A 17,407-nucleotide genomic window follows, 5' to 3' on the forward strand; every position below is an offset into this window, starting at 1 on the left:
TGGATAATTCTGGCTGCCGCATTCATGATGGACTGCAGTGGGGCTGTTCGGGTCATAGGGAGACCAGACAGCAGGGCATTGCAGTAGTCAAGGCGGGAAATTATGAGGGCATGGATGAGGAGTTTGGTGGTGGCAGAGGTCAGGAAAGGGCGAATCTTATAGATGCTACGAAGGTGGAAGTTGCAGGACTTTGTGAGGTTTTGGATGTGGGGAGTGAAGGAGAGTGCGGAGTCCAGGGTGACACCCAGACAGCGGGCTTGAGAGGTAGGGTGAATGGTAGTGTGGTTAACAGTGACTTGCACATCTGGGAGGTTTATGGATGTCTGGGGTGGGAAGACCACAGTGCCCATCGGGGATGTGCAATGCCCCTCACGTTGGGCTCTCCTCTCAGCGCTCCCCTCCAGCATCTATCACTGGCGGCAGCAGCAACACATACCTCCATCCACCATGGAGGTCTCTGACCTCTAAGTGATTCACGCTGCATCCTGTTTAAACAGGAAGTAGCGTGAAGCACTTAGAGATCGGGACCTCTGGTGGTGGATGGAGGTATGTGTCCTGCCTGCTGCCAGTGATAGATGCTGGAGGGGGAGCGCTGAGTGAAGAGCCAGAGGGGGGACTGTCCCCCCCCCCCTCCCCCCCCCACACCCTGCCGATGTGCGGCCATGCTTTCCCCTTATGCTGCGACCCCTCCTAAAGCAGGCATCTAGTCTATAAAAACAGTTTGCAGTCCTCCTCCTGCAAGGCAAAGTAATAATTGCCTGTGCTTTTTTTATCCCTGAACCAGCCAACTTTCTGCGTGGTGTTGGCTATGTGTGTGCAGTCCTTTTCTATCTGTCCTGTATAGTGGTGTGCGCTATGAGTATGTAGGCCTTGGCTGATGCGTTCTACGTCGCATTCCACGTCACTCCATTGCTTTCTCCTTCAACCTGGAAGATGGACAAATTTGAGTGACGTGAAACACATCGGCTAAGGTGGCCACATGGGCAAAGTAACCCCCTTCTGCCACAGCCAGTGCTGTGTAATTTAGATGTTGATTACGAGTACTCGTAGCTGCTCGTAGTGCACACCACTACTTCTTGTTGACAATGGATCTAGAAAGAAGAAATTGCATGCAAAGCAGTCTCATGGGAGTCTTTTTTTCTTTTCAGACTGAAAGCGCTCATAAACAAAGCTTCAGTAGTCCTTTTCATGAAAGGCAACAAGCAGGTACGTATGTGTGTACAACTGAATGGAGAGGTATATGGAGGCTGCCATGTTTATTTCCTTTTAAGTGTACTAGAGCTCATGAATACAAAAAGATTTATACATACATGAGGCTTCCTCCAGCCACATACGTTCGGATCGCTCCCACACCGCCGTCTTCTGCAGGGTTCCCGCACTGCCGTCAGTCAGAGCCAGTCTGGCGTAAGAAAAGTGCGCCCTCTACGTGTCTCGCCAGCAGCTGCTGGAGAGATGCACAAAGAGCGCACTTCTCCTGCATACACTGGAGCCGACTGACAGAAGTGCGGGGGCACGGTACCGGAGCTGCAGAAGACGGAGGACGGCGGCACAGGAGTGATGGGGAGTGATTTGTGCTGGAGGAAGTCCCGGGCATGTTTCGCAAGTATGACCCCACTTCATCTAGCAATAGGTAGGAGTAGGTACAGTGCTGGTCTGTAGCTCAGCTACTAACCAGCACTGTACCTACTTCTACCTATTGCCTGATGACGCCGGGTCATACCTGCGAAACTGGTTGCATTTTCCCCTGGAGTATGTAAGTTGATTTGTTCTTCTAAGCTTTGTTGGCATATCTTGTGTCTGTTTGGAGGAGGTAAGTCCACCACTACCTCCACAAATGTTAAACTTTTTAGACATTTTTATTCTTCTGGTGCTTCTATCCCTGATACATTGTTCTCAGTCCACCCCTGGTGGAGAGGTGTCATCCCCTTTTTTTTCCTGATCTACGGAGAGCGACTTCTTGATCCTGAGTGGGGTCAGGTCTAATCTCCCCACCTGCCTATACAGTGGTTGCCTTTGAGGTAACCCTGGTTTGTGAGTATATTTGCATTTACTCTACCAACTTCATCCCTTATTACCAGTACATACTTCACTATATTTGGCTCTTGGTGTCTCTATTTTTGTTTAAGGACTATCCAGAGGCTTCCCTCTGCTAAGGTAAGTATGCCCTCCGCCAGCCTGGAAGGCCCGGCAGGGTAGTAGTGGCGGCAGGTAGAGTTGATACATACCTGTCCGCTTTTTTCTTCCGCCACAGCAGCAGCGACATACTCCGGAAGGTCTCCTCTGTCCCGATCACATGATATGACGTGAGCAGATCCAGGAGACCGTGTTAGCATTACAGCACCACCTGGTGGTGGAAGAGGAGTGATCGAAGAGTCTCTTCCATCTCTTCCACCATTGAGACTGCCTTCTGTATCCCGATCACGTCATATCATGTGATTAAGACCCTGAAGACCTGCTGAGAGTTCAGAGCAGTCGGTGGAGGAAGAAGAGAAGCTGCCTATTACAGGTAAATATAGCCTCTTACTCCCATGCACCTTGTTTGCCTGCGCTAGGCAGCCAAACGAGTTATCCCGTTAGAGATTTACGTTACACAAGCAGCTTCAAACGAGGTATCTCATTTGAAGCTAGAAGCATACAAGCTGCAAAAAAAAAAAAAAACTCCACTTACTTGGGGCTTCCTCCAGCCCCTGGCAGTCGTTCCGTGCCCTCGCCGCAGCTCCTCATACTCCCGGTGTCCTGCGCTGAAAAAGCCGACCTCACCAGGTCGGCTTCCGGGTCGGCTTTATGTGCGCTCCACGGCGCGGGTCACGTGGTGTATGCGACGTCATCGGGTCGCTACTGCGCAGTAGAGACCCGATAACGTCACGTACACCACAGAACGACTGCCAGGGGCTGGAGGAAGCCCCAGGTAAGTGGAGATATTTTTTTTTTTTTTTTTTGTCAGCTTGGACTTTCCCTTTAACCCTCCTGGCGCTTGATTTTTTTTCTGCCAAATAGGCAGAAATCCGTTTTTGTTTTTTTTGTTTGTTTTTGTTTCATGTAAAGCTACCAGAGTGGTAGCTACATGAAACACCACTAGAGGGCGCATGTGTCCCTCTAGTGCGATCGTCGCCGACATCTATAGCAAACAGGGAAACGCGTATGTAACGCGTTCCCCTGTTTGGCTTCTCCTGTCGCCATGGCGACGATCGGAATGACGTCATGGACGTCAGCCGACGTCCTGACGTCAGACACCTCCGATCCAGCCCATAGCGCTGCCTGGAACTCATTGGTCCGGGCAGCGCAGGGCTCTGGCGGGGGGGCCCTCTTCCGCCGCTGCGTGCGGGCGATCGCAGCAGAGCGGCGGCGATCAAGCTGTGCGCGAGGCTAGCAAAGTGCTAGCTGCGCGCACAGCACTTTAAATGGGGCGAATCGCCCCACCAGGGGCTGAGATATCCTCCTGCGCGGCATAAGCTCGGGCTTACCGCCAGGAAGGTTAAAGGTCAATTAAAAACATGTTCCCAGCTTTTTTGTTTTAAGATTTGTTAGAACAAAAACAGCGTTCAGAGAAATTAAAATAGTTTAGAAACCATTACATAAAGACCACCTTGCACGTTTGAGCAGTGCGCTTGGTGGGATTTAATTGGTCCATTTTCAAGCTACATAAGCATATATAATTGTGCATCAACTCAGAATAATTTCCATCTCATTGACTATCCCTAGTGGCCATTAGGTTATTCTGAGTAGGGGCCGGTGCACACCTAATGCTGGGAATACACGTTTCGTTTTTGCCTTCGTTTTAGCCTTCGATTCGTTCGGTAAACGAATCGAGTGTTGAAAACGTATGTGAAAATAGTCATAATCTCATTATAGTTTCGATTAATAGACCCAAAAAACGAACGACTAGTGATCGAACATGTTTGATATTATCTCTCTTTATCCATCTAATCGAGCCATTGGTAGGCTTGATGGCTGTTCAGATCGATTATATATTCGTTTATACCGTAGATTCGTTAGTCCGTGCCTGTACTATTTTGCATAAATGTGGGTATCGAAAACGAAAACGAAGGTATAAACGAAAGGAAAAAAGGGATTTTCGTTTCGTTTCTTTGCAGCCTTCGATCATTGGAAAAACGAAACCATCAGAATCGAAAAAAAACGAAACCGTGGGTGGTGATATTAACCGTACTATCGATTATTTCGGGATCGAAAAGGACAAAAGGCACAATCGAAACGAAGGTTTAAACGAAGGCAAAAACGAATCGTGTATTCCCAGCATAAAAGCGCTAGCTTAATGGCGATTTTAGGTATGTGCCGAGAGATTTTTCTTTTTATACCTATCGATTTTTGGAGCGCTTTTGTGTAGCTTTTTTTTTTTTTTTTTTTTTTTTAATATATGCAGTACAACTGCTTGGAAAATCGCTCTGATCTAGCGTTTTCAGGGCGATTTTCCACTTTCCTATTCTATACATTGAGGCTGAATCGCCTTAGCAATGCTGCAGGACCAGCGTTTGCATTTTGGGAAAAATCGCATTGCTCCGGTGTGATCCATCCCATAGAGAAACATTAGCCAAGCACGTTTGAAAGCGCTGGTGTTTTAAAAAAGCACTTCAGGTGTGCACCAGCCCTAAAGGCCCATTCACAAAAGAAGCGCTTTTCTGAGCGTTTTGCGATTGATTAGCTTTTTTTAAAATCGCTCCCATTCACTTTCATTAAAATCGTGGGAAAAATTGCTGCAATTTTCATGTATGCGATCGCGAGATTGCGGCGATTTTTCCTGCGATTTTAATGAGTTTATGGGAGCGATTTTAAAAAGTGCTAATTAATCGCAAAACGCTCATAAAAGCGCTTCTAGTGTGAATGGGCCCTAAGAGTTGTTAGTCAGTGGTTGGTTGCGGAAACCCCTGCTGTGGAAAGGAGTGGTCAATGAGGTGCAATATAGAACATTTTGTATTTTTGGCACATTTGCAGTGCGTAGATGCACATATTTTTTGATGTAGTTCCTGTCAAACAGTATACACATGACTGAAGGGTGTGACTTATTGAAGACCGGTTGTCTCCAATTTCTCTGTCAATGCAGTCTGCCACATAGACTAAAGTGTGTGAAATGCTTTGCGAGAGCCATTTTGTCGCTAGCAGATACAATCGCACAAAGTGTAAAAAGGCCTTGAATTAATCCTGTATTTTTGTTGTAGTAGCATCACCCTCCTCACCTATGGGTTGGTGGAATTGAGGGGGAGGGCCTTTAGGTTAATACTGCTGATCAAACTGTTACCGGCATTCTGCAGTCCTGACAAGCGGTGCAGGAACAGAAGAGGTTAACCTGGCAGATGCAGCTTACATTACACAGGAAGATTACTGTATATACTCAAATATAAGCCGAATTCCATCTTTTAACTAAAAAATAAAAGGGAAAAATGATTGACCTGAGTATAAGCCGGGGGTAGGAATTACAGAAGCTATACTCTCCACAATACTTCTTGTAAGCCTTATGATTATATCAAACTGTAATACAATAAAAGATACTGATAGAAATTCACCCTGTATATATTTAGAGAGTTTAGCCTGTGTAATTCCCCCCTCATTTGTGTCTAATCACAAGTTGTATTTTGATCTCTCCCTTATGTCACCTGACTGCCACTGCAGATAAGCTCATTTGAAAGCACAGGAGGCTAACCATATTTCTGCTTCCAAGAAAGCAGAAAGTAGAAAATCTGGAAATTAATCTGCAGTGTTTCTATCTGCTGTAACCAAAAAAATGTTTTTCTTGAAAGGTTATTATGCTGTTGCATATCTTTTAGAGCAGAGAGTAAAGTTCTGAGTTCAGGGGGGTGTCACTACTGCACTGAGCACATGGCTGGGGGCACTCAGGGGCTGTTAGGACTCAAGTATAAGCCGAGACTCCCACTTTTGGGCCAGTTTTTTTGGTCACAAAAACTCAGCTTATACTCTAGTATATACGGTACCTTGAATGGCAGACAAAAGCAGACATCTGTTACTTTCTGGGTGACCCTCGTATGTAATGTTTTATTCTTTTACCTGGATAACAACCTCATTATTTCTTGTGTGTCTGCAGGTGGCAAAGTGTGGATTTAGCCGGCAGATCTTGGAAATCCTCAATAACACGGGGTGAGTGGCCTGGCGGTGATCCGTCACGGGGGTAGATATAATTGATACGCTTTGTTTGCCTGTAGTAAACACTAATGTGCGGCTCCGGATATTGGCGATACGTCACTTTCGTCTGCTCCCGTTATTTTTCTCTATAGCCGGTGATTTATTTTGTTGCGCTGTTTTCATTTGTATTACAATTTAATGGATTGGAATTTTGCAGCGCTGCTCGGCCAACAGTTTCAATTATGACAACTTTTCCTTTGTCAGGTTCAAATGCTACGCCGTATTGATTGCCGCGTCAGTGTAATGTATTACGCTGCTCTTACATATTTGTAAGATTTATAGACCGGTAATGGTCCCCAGAGATGAACGCCGTTCAGCAGCACCCAATGCCAAGCAGCGACTGTGACAATCTGATGCAATTTTGGAGTTTATAAGAAGGGGGCGATAAAAATATTATTTATTATTATTCAGTATTTATATTGCGCCAACATCTTCCGCAGCGCTGTACAGAGTATATAGTCTTGTTACTAACTGTCCCTCAGAGGAGCTCACAATCTAATCCCTACCGTAGTTATATGTCTACTAGTAACCTAAGCCCGTTTGAAAACGGGCTCTAGGTCTGTCATCACCGAGTGTGTGGCGCACCCGCCCATCCGTCGCGCACCCTCATACCGCACGCACCTGCCTATCCGCTCGGCCGGTCCGCTCTCCCTGCGTCCTGTCCCAACTGCTGTCAGTGCTTGACATGCGCAGTAGTGCAAAAGCACTGACACACGGACAGGACACAGGGACACTTGCCAATTATTAGGTAGGATGTATGTATCGTGTAGTGTGTGTATCGTAGTCTAGGGCCAATGTAGGGGAAGCCAATTAACTTATCTGTATGTTTTTGGGATGCGGGAGGAAATAGGAGAGCCCGGAGGAAACCCATGCAGACACGGGGATCACATACAAACTCCTTGCAGATGTTGACCTGGTCGGGATTCAAACCGGGGACCCAGTGATGCAAGGCAAGAGCGCTACCCACTATGCCACTGTGCTGCCCAGCACGGTGATGTAGTGTGGTATAAATGTTGTGTATGTATAAGTGTTGCCGTTCTGTAATACCCAGAAAATGAGCCATAAATTACTTTTTCTCTTATGTTGCTATCACTTACAGTAAGTAATAGAAATCTGACAGAACTGACAGGTTTTGGCCTAGCCCATCTCCTCAAGGGGGATTTTTAGGGTTGGGGTTATTTTCAAAACCACTTAGTGAAGTTGCTCCGTCCAACTGCCAAAAAAGTGTGCAGCGAGCAGAGAGGCTTGCCAGCATCTTTGTATAAATCCTTTCCCCCGAGTGTCTTTATAAAGCATAAAAGCCATGCTGAGAATCCCACATGAAGAGATGGACTAGCCCAAAAACCTCTCTTTTCTGTCAGATTTCTACTACCTACTGCAAGTGACAGCAACATAGGAGAAAAGTAATTGCTTGTATGTGTTAACATATTTTAAATTTTATATTTTTTGGTCCTTTAAAACAGAAGGTATTATCTATAATTCAGCTGTAAATGAGCAACTGTGGTATCCCATGAGGCATCACTCCTGAATGTGCAAATCCTCTCTTTATGCCTCTGAAAGCCAGGGGCACATTCAGAACCGCTGGTGTATAGTGAGCCTGTAGCCCAGTGTTTCTCAAAGCTGTCCTCATGACTCCCCAGCGGCACATGGTTTGCAGGCAACCTAACCTATGCACAGGTGGGGTAATTAGTGTCTCACCTAGGTGGATTCCTTGTAGCTGAGACACTAATTACCCCACCTGTGCATAGGGGAGGCTGCCTGCAAAACATGCACCATTGGGGGTCATGAGGACGGGTTTGCGAAACACTGCTGTAACTAATACATTTTACAGAGCCACATCAATCCAACATTGCCCTTCTGGTAAACCCTTTTATTATTATTATTATTATTATTGATTTATAAAGCGCCAACATATTCCGTGGCGCTGTACAAAGTAAGAAACAAACAATGGGGTACATAATAATACAGACAATAGTGTACACTAATATACAAGATACATAATTAGTGACAAAATACAAAAAAAGATACAAAATACAGAATTGGTAACAGTGATAAAAGTAACATGATAAATAAATTGTATAATGATTTCCAAGACACAAAAGGGGGAGAGAGCCCTGCCCTTGCGAGCTTACAATCTAAAGGGAATGGGGGGAAACAAGAGGAGGGGTAGTATACAGCAAATATAGAGGCTGTGTGTTTTTTAGGATACCTAGTAGGAGTGCAATTTGGTCTTAGGATACAGGGAAGTGGCTTAAAGTGAACCAGAGAGGAAGCACCCTTGTGTATTTTACCATATATATCAGTAAGAACATTAGAGAAAACACTTACCCTGCTCTCTGTTTCATCCTCACTGCTAAAAGTGTCTGTTATCAGCTGTGATAAGAATCCCGGACTGAGCAATCAGTCTAGCTTTGCAGAGAATAATTATAGCTGAGTCATTATAGCAGAGCCACAAGGGGGCAGGCTTGGGCTTGAAAAGACACCAGAGAAGACAGACTCAGCTATAATCTTTCCTTAGCAAAGCTAGACAGTGCTCAGTCGGGGATTCTTCTCAGAGGTGATAAGTCAGATTAAACAGAGAACAATGAAACAAAGAGAAGATTAGGTGTTTACTGTCATGTTCCCACTGATTTATAAGGTAAAATACAAGAGGGTGCTTCATCTCTGGTTCTCTTTAAGGTAGCACATATGCTTGTCGGAACAAATGAGTTTTTAGAGAGCGTTTAAAGGTAACAAAGGTTGGCGAGTGACGGATGTGTTGTGGGAGGGCATTACACAGGAGGGGTGAAATATGTGCAAAATCTTGCAAGCTTCTAAATTAATAGGCTGCTTACAAAAGCTCCAGGCAAATGTTACCATTTTTTTCTAATTTGTTACATTTCCCTGCTTCTAATTAGCACTGCTGTAATGTGTAATTATGGCCACTTGTCACTAGGGGGCAGTGTGTGTAACAGAGGACTTCTGCTTTTTAGTTTCTATATTTTCTGCTAGCAGAGAGAAATCAAAGCATTCCAAGTAATTACAGCACAACGAGTCTTGATGACTGAGGTGAAAAGCAGTGCGTTTATCTCAAATGAGATGACTCATATGAAGCCTCTGTGGGTTAAAGTGGACCTGAACTCAGAACTTCCTCTCTGCTCTAAAAGATAAGCAACATCATACTAACCTTTAACTACCTAATGACCGCGTCATGCCAATGGGCGTGAACGCAGCGGCAGCCCTAGGACCGCCTAATGCCGATTGGCGTCAAGTCCTGGAACTGCAGTTTAGCAAGGAACGCGCGCGGGCATGCGCGATCATTCCCTGATTGTTCACGGAGTTCCGCTCCACGGTCAGCCTGCTAGCTGCGATCGTGGCTAGCAGACAGTTTCCAGCCATAAGGGGAAAGAAATCCCCTTTGTTTACAATTGTACAGCGCTGCAAACTCCTGCAGCTCTGTACGAGGGACACTCGGCTGTCCATCAGAGCGGCTCCTAATGTGTGCTCTCTCATAGGCTGATGAGAGGCGGGTAAGGGAGCCAATCACCGTCCTATGGCGATTGCGGACGACAAAGAGAGTAGGAAGGAGGGGAGCAAAAGGCCTCTTTTAGTCTCGCTATAATAAAATCGCAACAGCTATCAGAGACCTCCTAAAGAGTGTCCTGTTAAGGACAAGAAAAGGAGAAAAAATTCATTTGTGTGGTAACTGTTATGGCTGTGCAGCACACTGGCAAAGCTGCACAGCCCTGTATTGTGAAAAATGGCCTGGTCACTAGGGGGTGTAAGCCTGTGGTCCTGAAGTGGTTAAAGGGGGAACTTCAAGCTAAACAAAACAAACAGTGTCATTAAGTTACATTAGTTATGTTAATTAAAATAGATAATATAATCTCTTACCCACCCTGTTTTAAAAGAACAGGCAAATGTTTGTGATTGCATGGGGGCAGCCATCTTTTTCATGGGGCAGTCATTTTTTGGTTGAAAAGAGGGGACAGGGAGCATGAGACACAGTTCCAACTGTTCTGTGTACTGATCATCCCTCCCAGCTGCGTGCGTTAGGCTTCAAATCTCAAATTCAAAATAAAAAAAATAAAAAAATTGCACCGAAACAGCAGAAGGAGAACAACCTCATCAGAAATCCCATCATGTTTTGCACAGCGTCAGGGGAAAAATGCCCGGGCAGTTTTCTTCTGTGCAGCTAAAAATGAGGCTTGGGTAAGAAAAACAAAGTTCTGATGCTGTGAACCTGTTAAATAAACACCAAGCCTTTTCAGTGCTGCTGAGTAGATATTTAGGCTGGAGGTTCACTTTAAAGAAAAAATATATCTTTATTACAGCTGATATAGATCTTGCCATGAATTTGTTGGGTGTTTAGGCGTAGGGTTAATATCCTGTGTTTACCAGTTAGCTGCCGAGGCTGCCAGCTGACACAGCTGAGAGATAAAATTAAAGTTGTGATTAGTCACAGGTTAGGGGGAATTAGACAGGCTAAACCAGGGCTGGGCAAACTTTGCAAGGCCCAGGCCGCATGCTGCGTACCAGGGGCCGCATTCTTAAAATTTTCCCTTCTTCCTCCCTCCCTGGATAAGTCTCCAGCTGAAGAATTAAGGAGGGGTAACTCACCTACTCGCCACTTCATGCATTGTCTGCATATATGCATCTTCAACTTCCTCCATTTGCGCATCACACACAGCCTATTGCTTGCTCAGCATCAGTTCTCAGTCTCGCTGTGGCTCTCTGAAGCCTATTGCTTGCACAGCATCAGTTCTCAGTCTCGCTGTGGCTCTGTGAAGCCTATTGCTTGCACAGCATTAGTTTTCAGTCTTGCTGTGGCTCTGTGAAGCCTATTGCTTGCACAGCATCAGTTCTCAGTCTCGCTGTCGCTCTGTGAAGCCTATTGCTTGCACAGCATCAGTTCTCAGTCTCACTGTAGCTCTGTGAAGCCTATTGCTTGCACAGCATCAGTTCTCAGTCTCGCTGTGGCTCTGTGAAGCCTATTGCTTGCACAGCACAGGGGCGGACTGACCATTCGGGCACTCGGGCACGGACCGAGGGCCCGTGGTCAGGGGGGGGGGGGTATCCCGCCAGAGAACCCCGAGCAGGAGTGGAGAAAGCCAGTGAAAGGGAGCTGTGGGAACAGCGGGGAAGTCTCCCCCCCTTCCCTCACCTTGGGGCCCCCCTTCCTGGCTCTCCCCTCCGGAATTTTGAAGTGTTGGTGCAGCGGCTGACAGCAGGCGGAGACTTACCGCTGTTACAGCCACTGGAGGGAGCGCTGATCTGTGCGCCGCTAGTCTGGTCTACTCAAGACCAGACTTGCGGCGCACAGATCACAGCTCCCTCCGGTGGCTGTACATCGGTAAGTCCCTGCCCGCTGTCAGACGCTGCACGGACACTTCAATAATTCTGGAGGGGAGAGGCAGGAAGGGGGGCCCTAAGGTGAGGGAAGGGGGGGGACTTCCCCCCCCCCCCTTCTCCATCGCTCTGTCCACAGCTCCCTTTCACTGGCTGCCTCCCCTCCTGGGGACACCTACAGACCTGGCTATACTGGGGGCACCTATACACCTTGCTTCATATACTGGGGACACCTATACACCTGGCTACAAATACTGGGGGCACCTATACACCTTGCTACATATACTGGGGACACCTATAGACCTGGCTATACTGGGGGCGCCTATACACCTTGCTACGTATACCGGGGACACCTATACACCTGGCTACAAATACTGGGGACACCTATACAGCTGGCTACATATACTGGGGACACGTATTCACCTGGCTACATGTACTGGGGAAAACTATAGACCTGGCTACATATACTGGGGACATCCATAGACCTGGCTACATATACTGTGGGAACATCCATAGACCTGGCTACATATACTGGGGACACCTATAGACCTGGCCATCTATACAGAAGACACCTATAGACCTTGCGATCTGTACTGGGGGCACCCATAGACCTGGCTACCTATTCTGGGGACACCTATAATCCTGGCTACCTATTCTGGGGACACCTATAGACCTGGATACCTGCACTGGGAAAACCTATACACCTGGTTACTTCCACTGTGGATACCTTTTGACCTGGTTACCTATACTGGGGGCACCTATTTTTGTGGGAACTGCTGCTGCCAGATTGTGTATAATGGAGGAAACCGCTGCTTTCAGATTGTGTATTTTGGGGGAACCACTGCTGCCAGATTACATGTATTTTCGGTGATCCGCTGCCAGATTACGCATGTTTTGGGGAGCCGCTGCCAAATTATGTGTATTTGGGGGAACCGCTGCTGCCAGATTACGTCTATTTTGGGGGAACGACTGCCATATTATCTGTATTTTGGAGGAACCTCTGCCAAATTGTATGGATTTTTGGTGAAATGCTGTCAGATTACATGTATTTTGGGGGGAAGCACTACGGCAGAGTTCAAACTTCCCCGGCAGACCTTTTACACCACTGCTAAGGTCATGTATATTTTGCCCTACCGATGACCACGCCCACATTCTGTTACGTGACCACACCCATTTTTCTATGCGCGGCGCAGGGGTTTTTATCAATATAAAATATCTGTTGTCAGTAAATTATTATATCTTAGTCTGTAAAAAAATAGCATGAAAGGTGGGAAACACTGGTATGGGGGCCCCATAATTTATTGCCCGGGGGCCCCATGAGTTGTCAGTCCGCCCCTGGCACAGCATCAGTTCTCAGTCTCGCTGTGGCTCTGTGAAGTCTATTGCTTGCACAGCATCCGTTCTCAGTCTCGCTGTGGCTCTGTGAAGCGTACCGCAACGTCTAAGTACAGGTCCAGTAGTGCTCACTTCCATCAGGGATCTGCAGAGGGAGAGCTGACCCCTGAAGCAGAACCTGCAATCGAATGACTCATGAGCTGTTTGGAAAGGGCTCAAGGCTGCAACTAACTACAAGCCTCCCTCCCCCCCCCCCCCCAACATGCAGTTCCAAGCTGGCAGAAAAACTCAGCAATTTCTACTGCAGGTTTGAGCGGCAGGCAGACCCGGAGGGGCACCCACGACCACACACTCTCCCTCCGGCCCCCATAAACGCCCCAAGCAAGGGTGTTCTGGTGGTGGACGAGGCAGATGTCCTGCACCTCCTGTCCACGCTAAACGCCAGGAAGGCCTGATGGCGTATCTCTATTGTGCCTTACAACCTGCTCATGGCAACTTACTTCCATCCTCTCCACCATCTTCACCAAGTCATTGGAGGAAGGCAAAGTCCCCACTTGTTTAAAGAGGTCCACCATCATACCTGTCCCCAAGAAATATGATGTCTCTGACCTCAACAACTTTAGGCCTGTAGCCCTGACGTCCGTCATCATGAAGACCCTGGAGAGAGTGGTCCTATCCATCCTCAACCTCTCTACCCTGCCCCTACTGGACCTACTTCAGTTCGCTTATAGGAAAAATAGGTCCACTGACGATGCCATAAATATCTGCTTGGAGTTCATCAACAAACACCTGCCATATGCCAGAATACTGCTCCTGGACTTTAGCTCAGCATTGAACACCATATGCCCACGCATTCTCCAGGAGGATTTTGCTGCACTTGGGGTCCATCCCATCCTTCGCCTATGGATCATGGACTTTCTCTCCAATAGGTCCCAGGTCGTCAAGCTGGGAGATATCTAGTCGCGTGAGATGATCACCAACACGGTGGCCCCCCAAGGCTGCGTCCTGTCCCCACTGCTATTCTCCTTATACACGAATAACTGTAGGTCCACAGCAGACTCTGTCAAGGCCATTAAGTTTGCTGATGACACCACCATTGTCTGTCTCATCACCAAGGATAACTTTCAGGCGTACCGGCAGCAGGTGGAGATGATATGTCACTGGTGCAAAGAGAACAGTCTTGTGCTCAACACAGCCAAAACCATTGAGCTGATCATCGATTTTAGGAGGTCTGCTCCCACACCTTCTCCAATCTACATAGATGGTACAGAAGTGGCTAGAGTGTCCTGCGCACGTCTCCTGGGCACTACCATCTCATGTGACCTCAGCTGGAGGCCCAACATCACTGCCACCCAGAGAAAGGCCCAGCAGAGACTTTACTTCCTCCATCAGCTGAGGAAGTTTGACATGGCCCAGGAGATTCTGACATGTTTCTACACTGCCACAATCGAATCGATCCTCTGCCCCTCAGTCCCGGACTGGCAACGCCAGCGACAGGCACAAATTACAGAGGGTCATCAGATCGGCAGAGAGGATCATTGGAAGACCCCTGCCCTCACTTGCCCACCTGTACAACACAAGGGCACTGAAGATTGCAAGTGACCCCTCTCACCCAGGTCAGCGCTTCTTCAGCCCACTACCTCTGGGCAGGAGGCTGCGGGTCATATCCACCAAGACCACCAGACATAGGAACTCTTTTTTTTTTTTTTTTTTTTTTTTTTTTTTTTTTTTTCTTTTTTTCTCTTCGGCCGTTAGCCTCCTGAACTTCCTCTATTTTTCCACCCTCCATCAGCGCTCCACTACCTCCAGAGTTATGACTAGAGCAATGGCTTCGGACAACCTGTCAAACGGACAATGATAATTGAATTGAACCTATCATACGTTTTCTCCTGCTTTTTTTCACTTCAGTAGAACCTATTAGTTTCGTTATGTTTTTTAGTGCTGCTGATGGTTTAGTGTGTATGTATGTATTATGCCTTTCCCTATCACTGTGTTACTGTAGCTCTGTAAACTGCATCTTTCTTCGACCTCTTGCACCTTCTATGTATCGTGCCGAACCCAATTCCGGACATGACCCTGTCATGCTTGGCGAAATAAACAATTCTGAAAACACAGACAGCACATTCTGGAGCTTGGGCTAGCAGGATGAGCTGATGCTAAGCTCTACTAAAATAATGGGATTTGGGTATGCAGATTATGGCACCTGCAAGTTAACCAGTTCAGTTTCGCTTACAGCCACACTGTCCACTCAGCACACCATGCAGTCATGTATAGCGAACTGCATCAGATTTAGGGATAAGAATGAAGCTATTTATGTACTGGTGTTTAACCTTTTGGGGACCGACGTAGGTTGAATCTACGTCCAGCAGGTGGTGCTGCCGCCCTGGCTGGTCGTTGATTCAACGTTCGCGCTAACTAACCCTCCCGACGCGATAGTGCGCACCGGAGTGGGGCAGATTAAGCTGTCATATGACAACTGACATCTCCCCTCAGTGATCAGCAGCCATCGCGTATGGCTGCTGATCACGTGGTCACTACGATCGCTGGCGGATCGTAGTGATCACGTTGGCGGGGGGGGGGGGGGAGAGAAGAGGATTCACTCACCTCCCTGCCGTTCCAGCGTCGTTCGGCGCCCCCCTCTGCTCTGGCCGCCCATCTCTGCTCTTAATGCCTCTCCGTTCCGGGTCCCGGCTTGATGACATCATCAAGCCGCGACCCGGAACAGAGCGGCATTAGGAGCAGAGATGCCGGCCGGAGAAAAGGGTGCTACTGCGGTTCATTGCTGGAGCCTGGAAGGTGAGTGACGGCTGCTGGCAAAATGGGGGACACCTGCCACCATGGGGGGACACTGCCCACCAACCACAGAGGGGATCCGGCCACCTGACTAACCCCCCCCCCCCCCCACAATGAGCGCAACCCCCACCGCAAAATGCCTGGTCCTTAAGGGGGGTTAGGCGTCCGGTCCCGAAATGGTTAAAAAGTATAGTTAACATGTGTTCATAACACTGTTTTTAACCCTTTCTCTCCATTTTCCTTCTTTTCAGAGTGGACTACGACACTTTTGACATCCTGGAGGATGAAGAGGTGAGTTTAAGTGCAGCTAGAATTGTCTGAGTTTGGACTGTAAAGTCCAGAGAGGAGGAGGAGGGTTACTCCACCCTGGTACAATCATTCTACATACTTTCCATACAGGCCATATTTGTAACTGAATGCCATTAAATATTATCTATCACTTCCATTTAGGGATAATCAATGATGTATATGCCAGAGTTTATGCAAATGTATGTACATTTTTATGCAAATATATGCAGCTTAAAAATGGAGAAATTAAGTCCAACACAGGTTTAAATTGATTGGTAAATTTTCAAACTGCTCATATTTGCATAAAAAGTACATACATTTGCATAAACGTTTAACTATTTGCAAATCATTGATCGTCCCTACATCCAGTCTGCAGTTTTTTTTTTTTTTTTTAAACTTTGATATAAACTATGGCAACAGTATATACAACTTGTGTGTCTGGAATAAAATGTTACTGTGTGTTTATACTGATGGTAAATTATCAGCAGTGTATACCGATCCTTACTACTTGTAAATTGCGCCACAGCACTACTTATTAGAGATGGTCAGTGTGACAATCCAGCCCCCGCGATCCCGTCGAGATCTGCTCCCGTTAGCGTACGCAGGAAGTACGGGCGCAGACGGACAACGAGACCGGTTGCTGGATCGTCAGAGGTAAGAAGAAAAGGGCGACAGAGCGTGCCAATCCCGTCTAATCTGCTCCCGTTAGCATACGCAGGAAGTACGGTGAACAGACTGACAATAAAGACTGGTCGCGCAGCTGCCGACAATATGTAATGGGACAAACATCCCCAATCCCGTATTACTAGGCCACTGTTGCCATGCAGGTCTCATGCACTAGAGGCTGCTGGAGGCAAATTCACTGTGTGCGTAGTAAACGGTTAAGATTGGTTGGAGGTGCCCATACATGTACAATTTTGATTGTATATACAATCTGTAAACTAAAAATATCGATTTCGCGCTGGAAATCGGATAAATACACTGCCACCACTGTCTGATTGGATGAATGGAGCAGACAGTCTCCAACTAGGGCGAAGAGACCCCAACGCTATCATAAGACGGTAGCCAGCCCAATCACGTTCAACACGCTCAAGTCACCGTTCGGGGAATAATCACTTCCGACGGCTTAAAGACTGTGAGCAATGTGACGTTAAAGAAAGGTTACTGGGTCCCTATATGATGCAATCTCGAATTGTATGTACAATCGAGAAACGAAAGTTATCGATTTCGCACAGGAAATCTGGTACTAGCTAATCCTAGAATGAAGAAACGGTTATTTACAACCTAGCTAGCAAATCAACAATTTATAAGCAAATCATAAAACAATGCGGTAGTATGACTGACTCTTCAGAGGGCAGATTCGTTATAGCAGCAATCAGATGACCAGAACAGGCACAAGACTGAACGATAAAATCGTTAGTTTATTTCTAAACTACATACACACAGCTTATTTTAGAACAGATTGATTGGACAGAGAGAAGAGAGGAAGAGAAACAGAATGTCTTAATAT

General features: G+C 46.9%; 1 protein-coding gene across 1 annotated transcript in view; it reads left to right on the forward strand.

Moving 5' to 3' along the window:
• GLRX3 (glutaredoxin 3) overlaps positions 1-17,407 on the forward strand; it is an 89,107-nt gene that overhangs the window by 60,524 nt on the left and 11,176 nt on the right. The window contains exons 7-9 of the mRNA XM_068258559.1: positions 1,149-1,206; positions 6,056-6,108; positions 15,861-15,900. Of these exons, the coding sequence (XP_068114660.1) occupies positions 1,149-1,206; positions 6,056-6,108; positions 15,861-15,900 (151 nt within the window). The remainder of the gene's footprint in view (positions 1-1,148; positions 1,207-6,055; positions 6,109-15,860; positions 15,901-17,407) is intronic.

The sequence above is a fragment of the Hyperolius riggenbachi genome, chromosome 10 (genome assembly GCF_040937935.1).
Source record: "Hyperolius riggenbachi isolate aHypRig1 chromosome 10, aHypRig1.pri, whole genome shotgun sequence".
NCBI lineage: Eukaryota > Metazoa > Chordata > Amphibia > Anura > Hyperoliidae > Hyperolius > Hyperolius riggenbachi.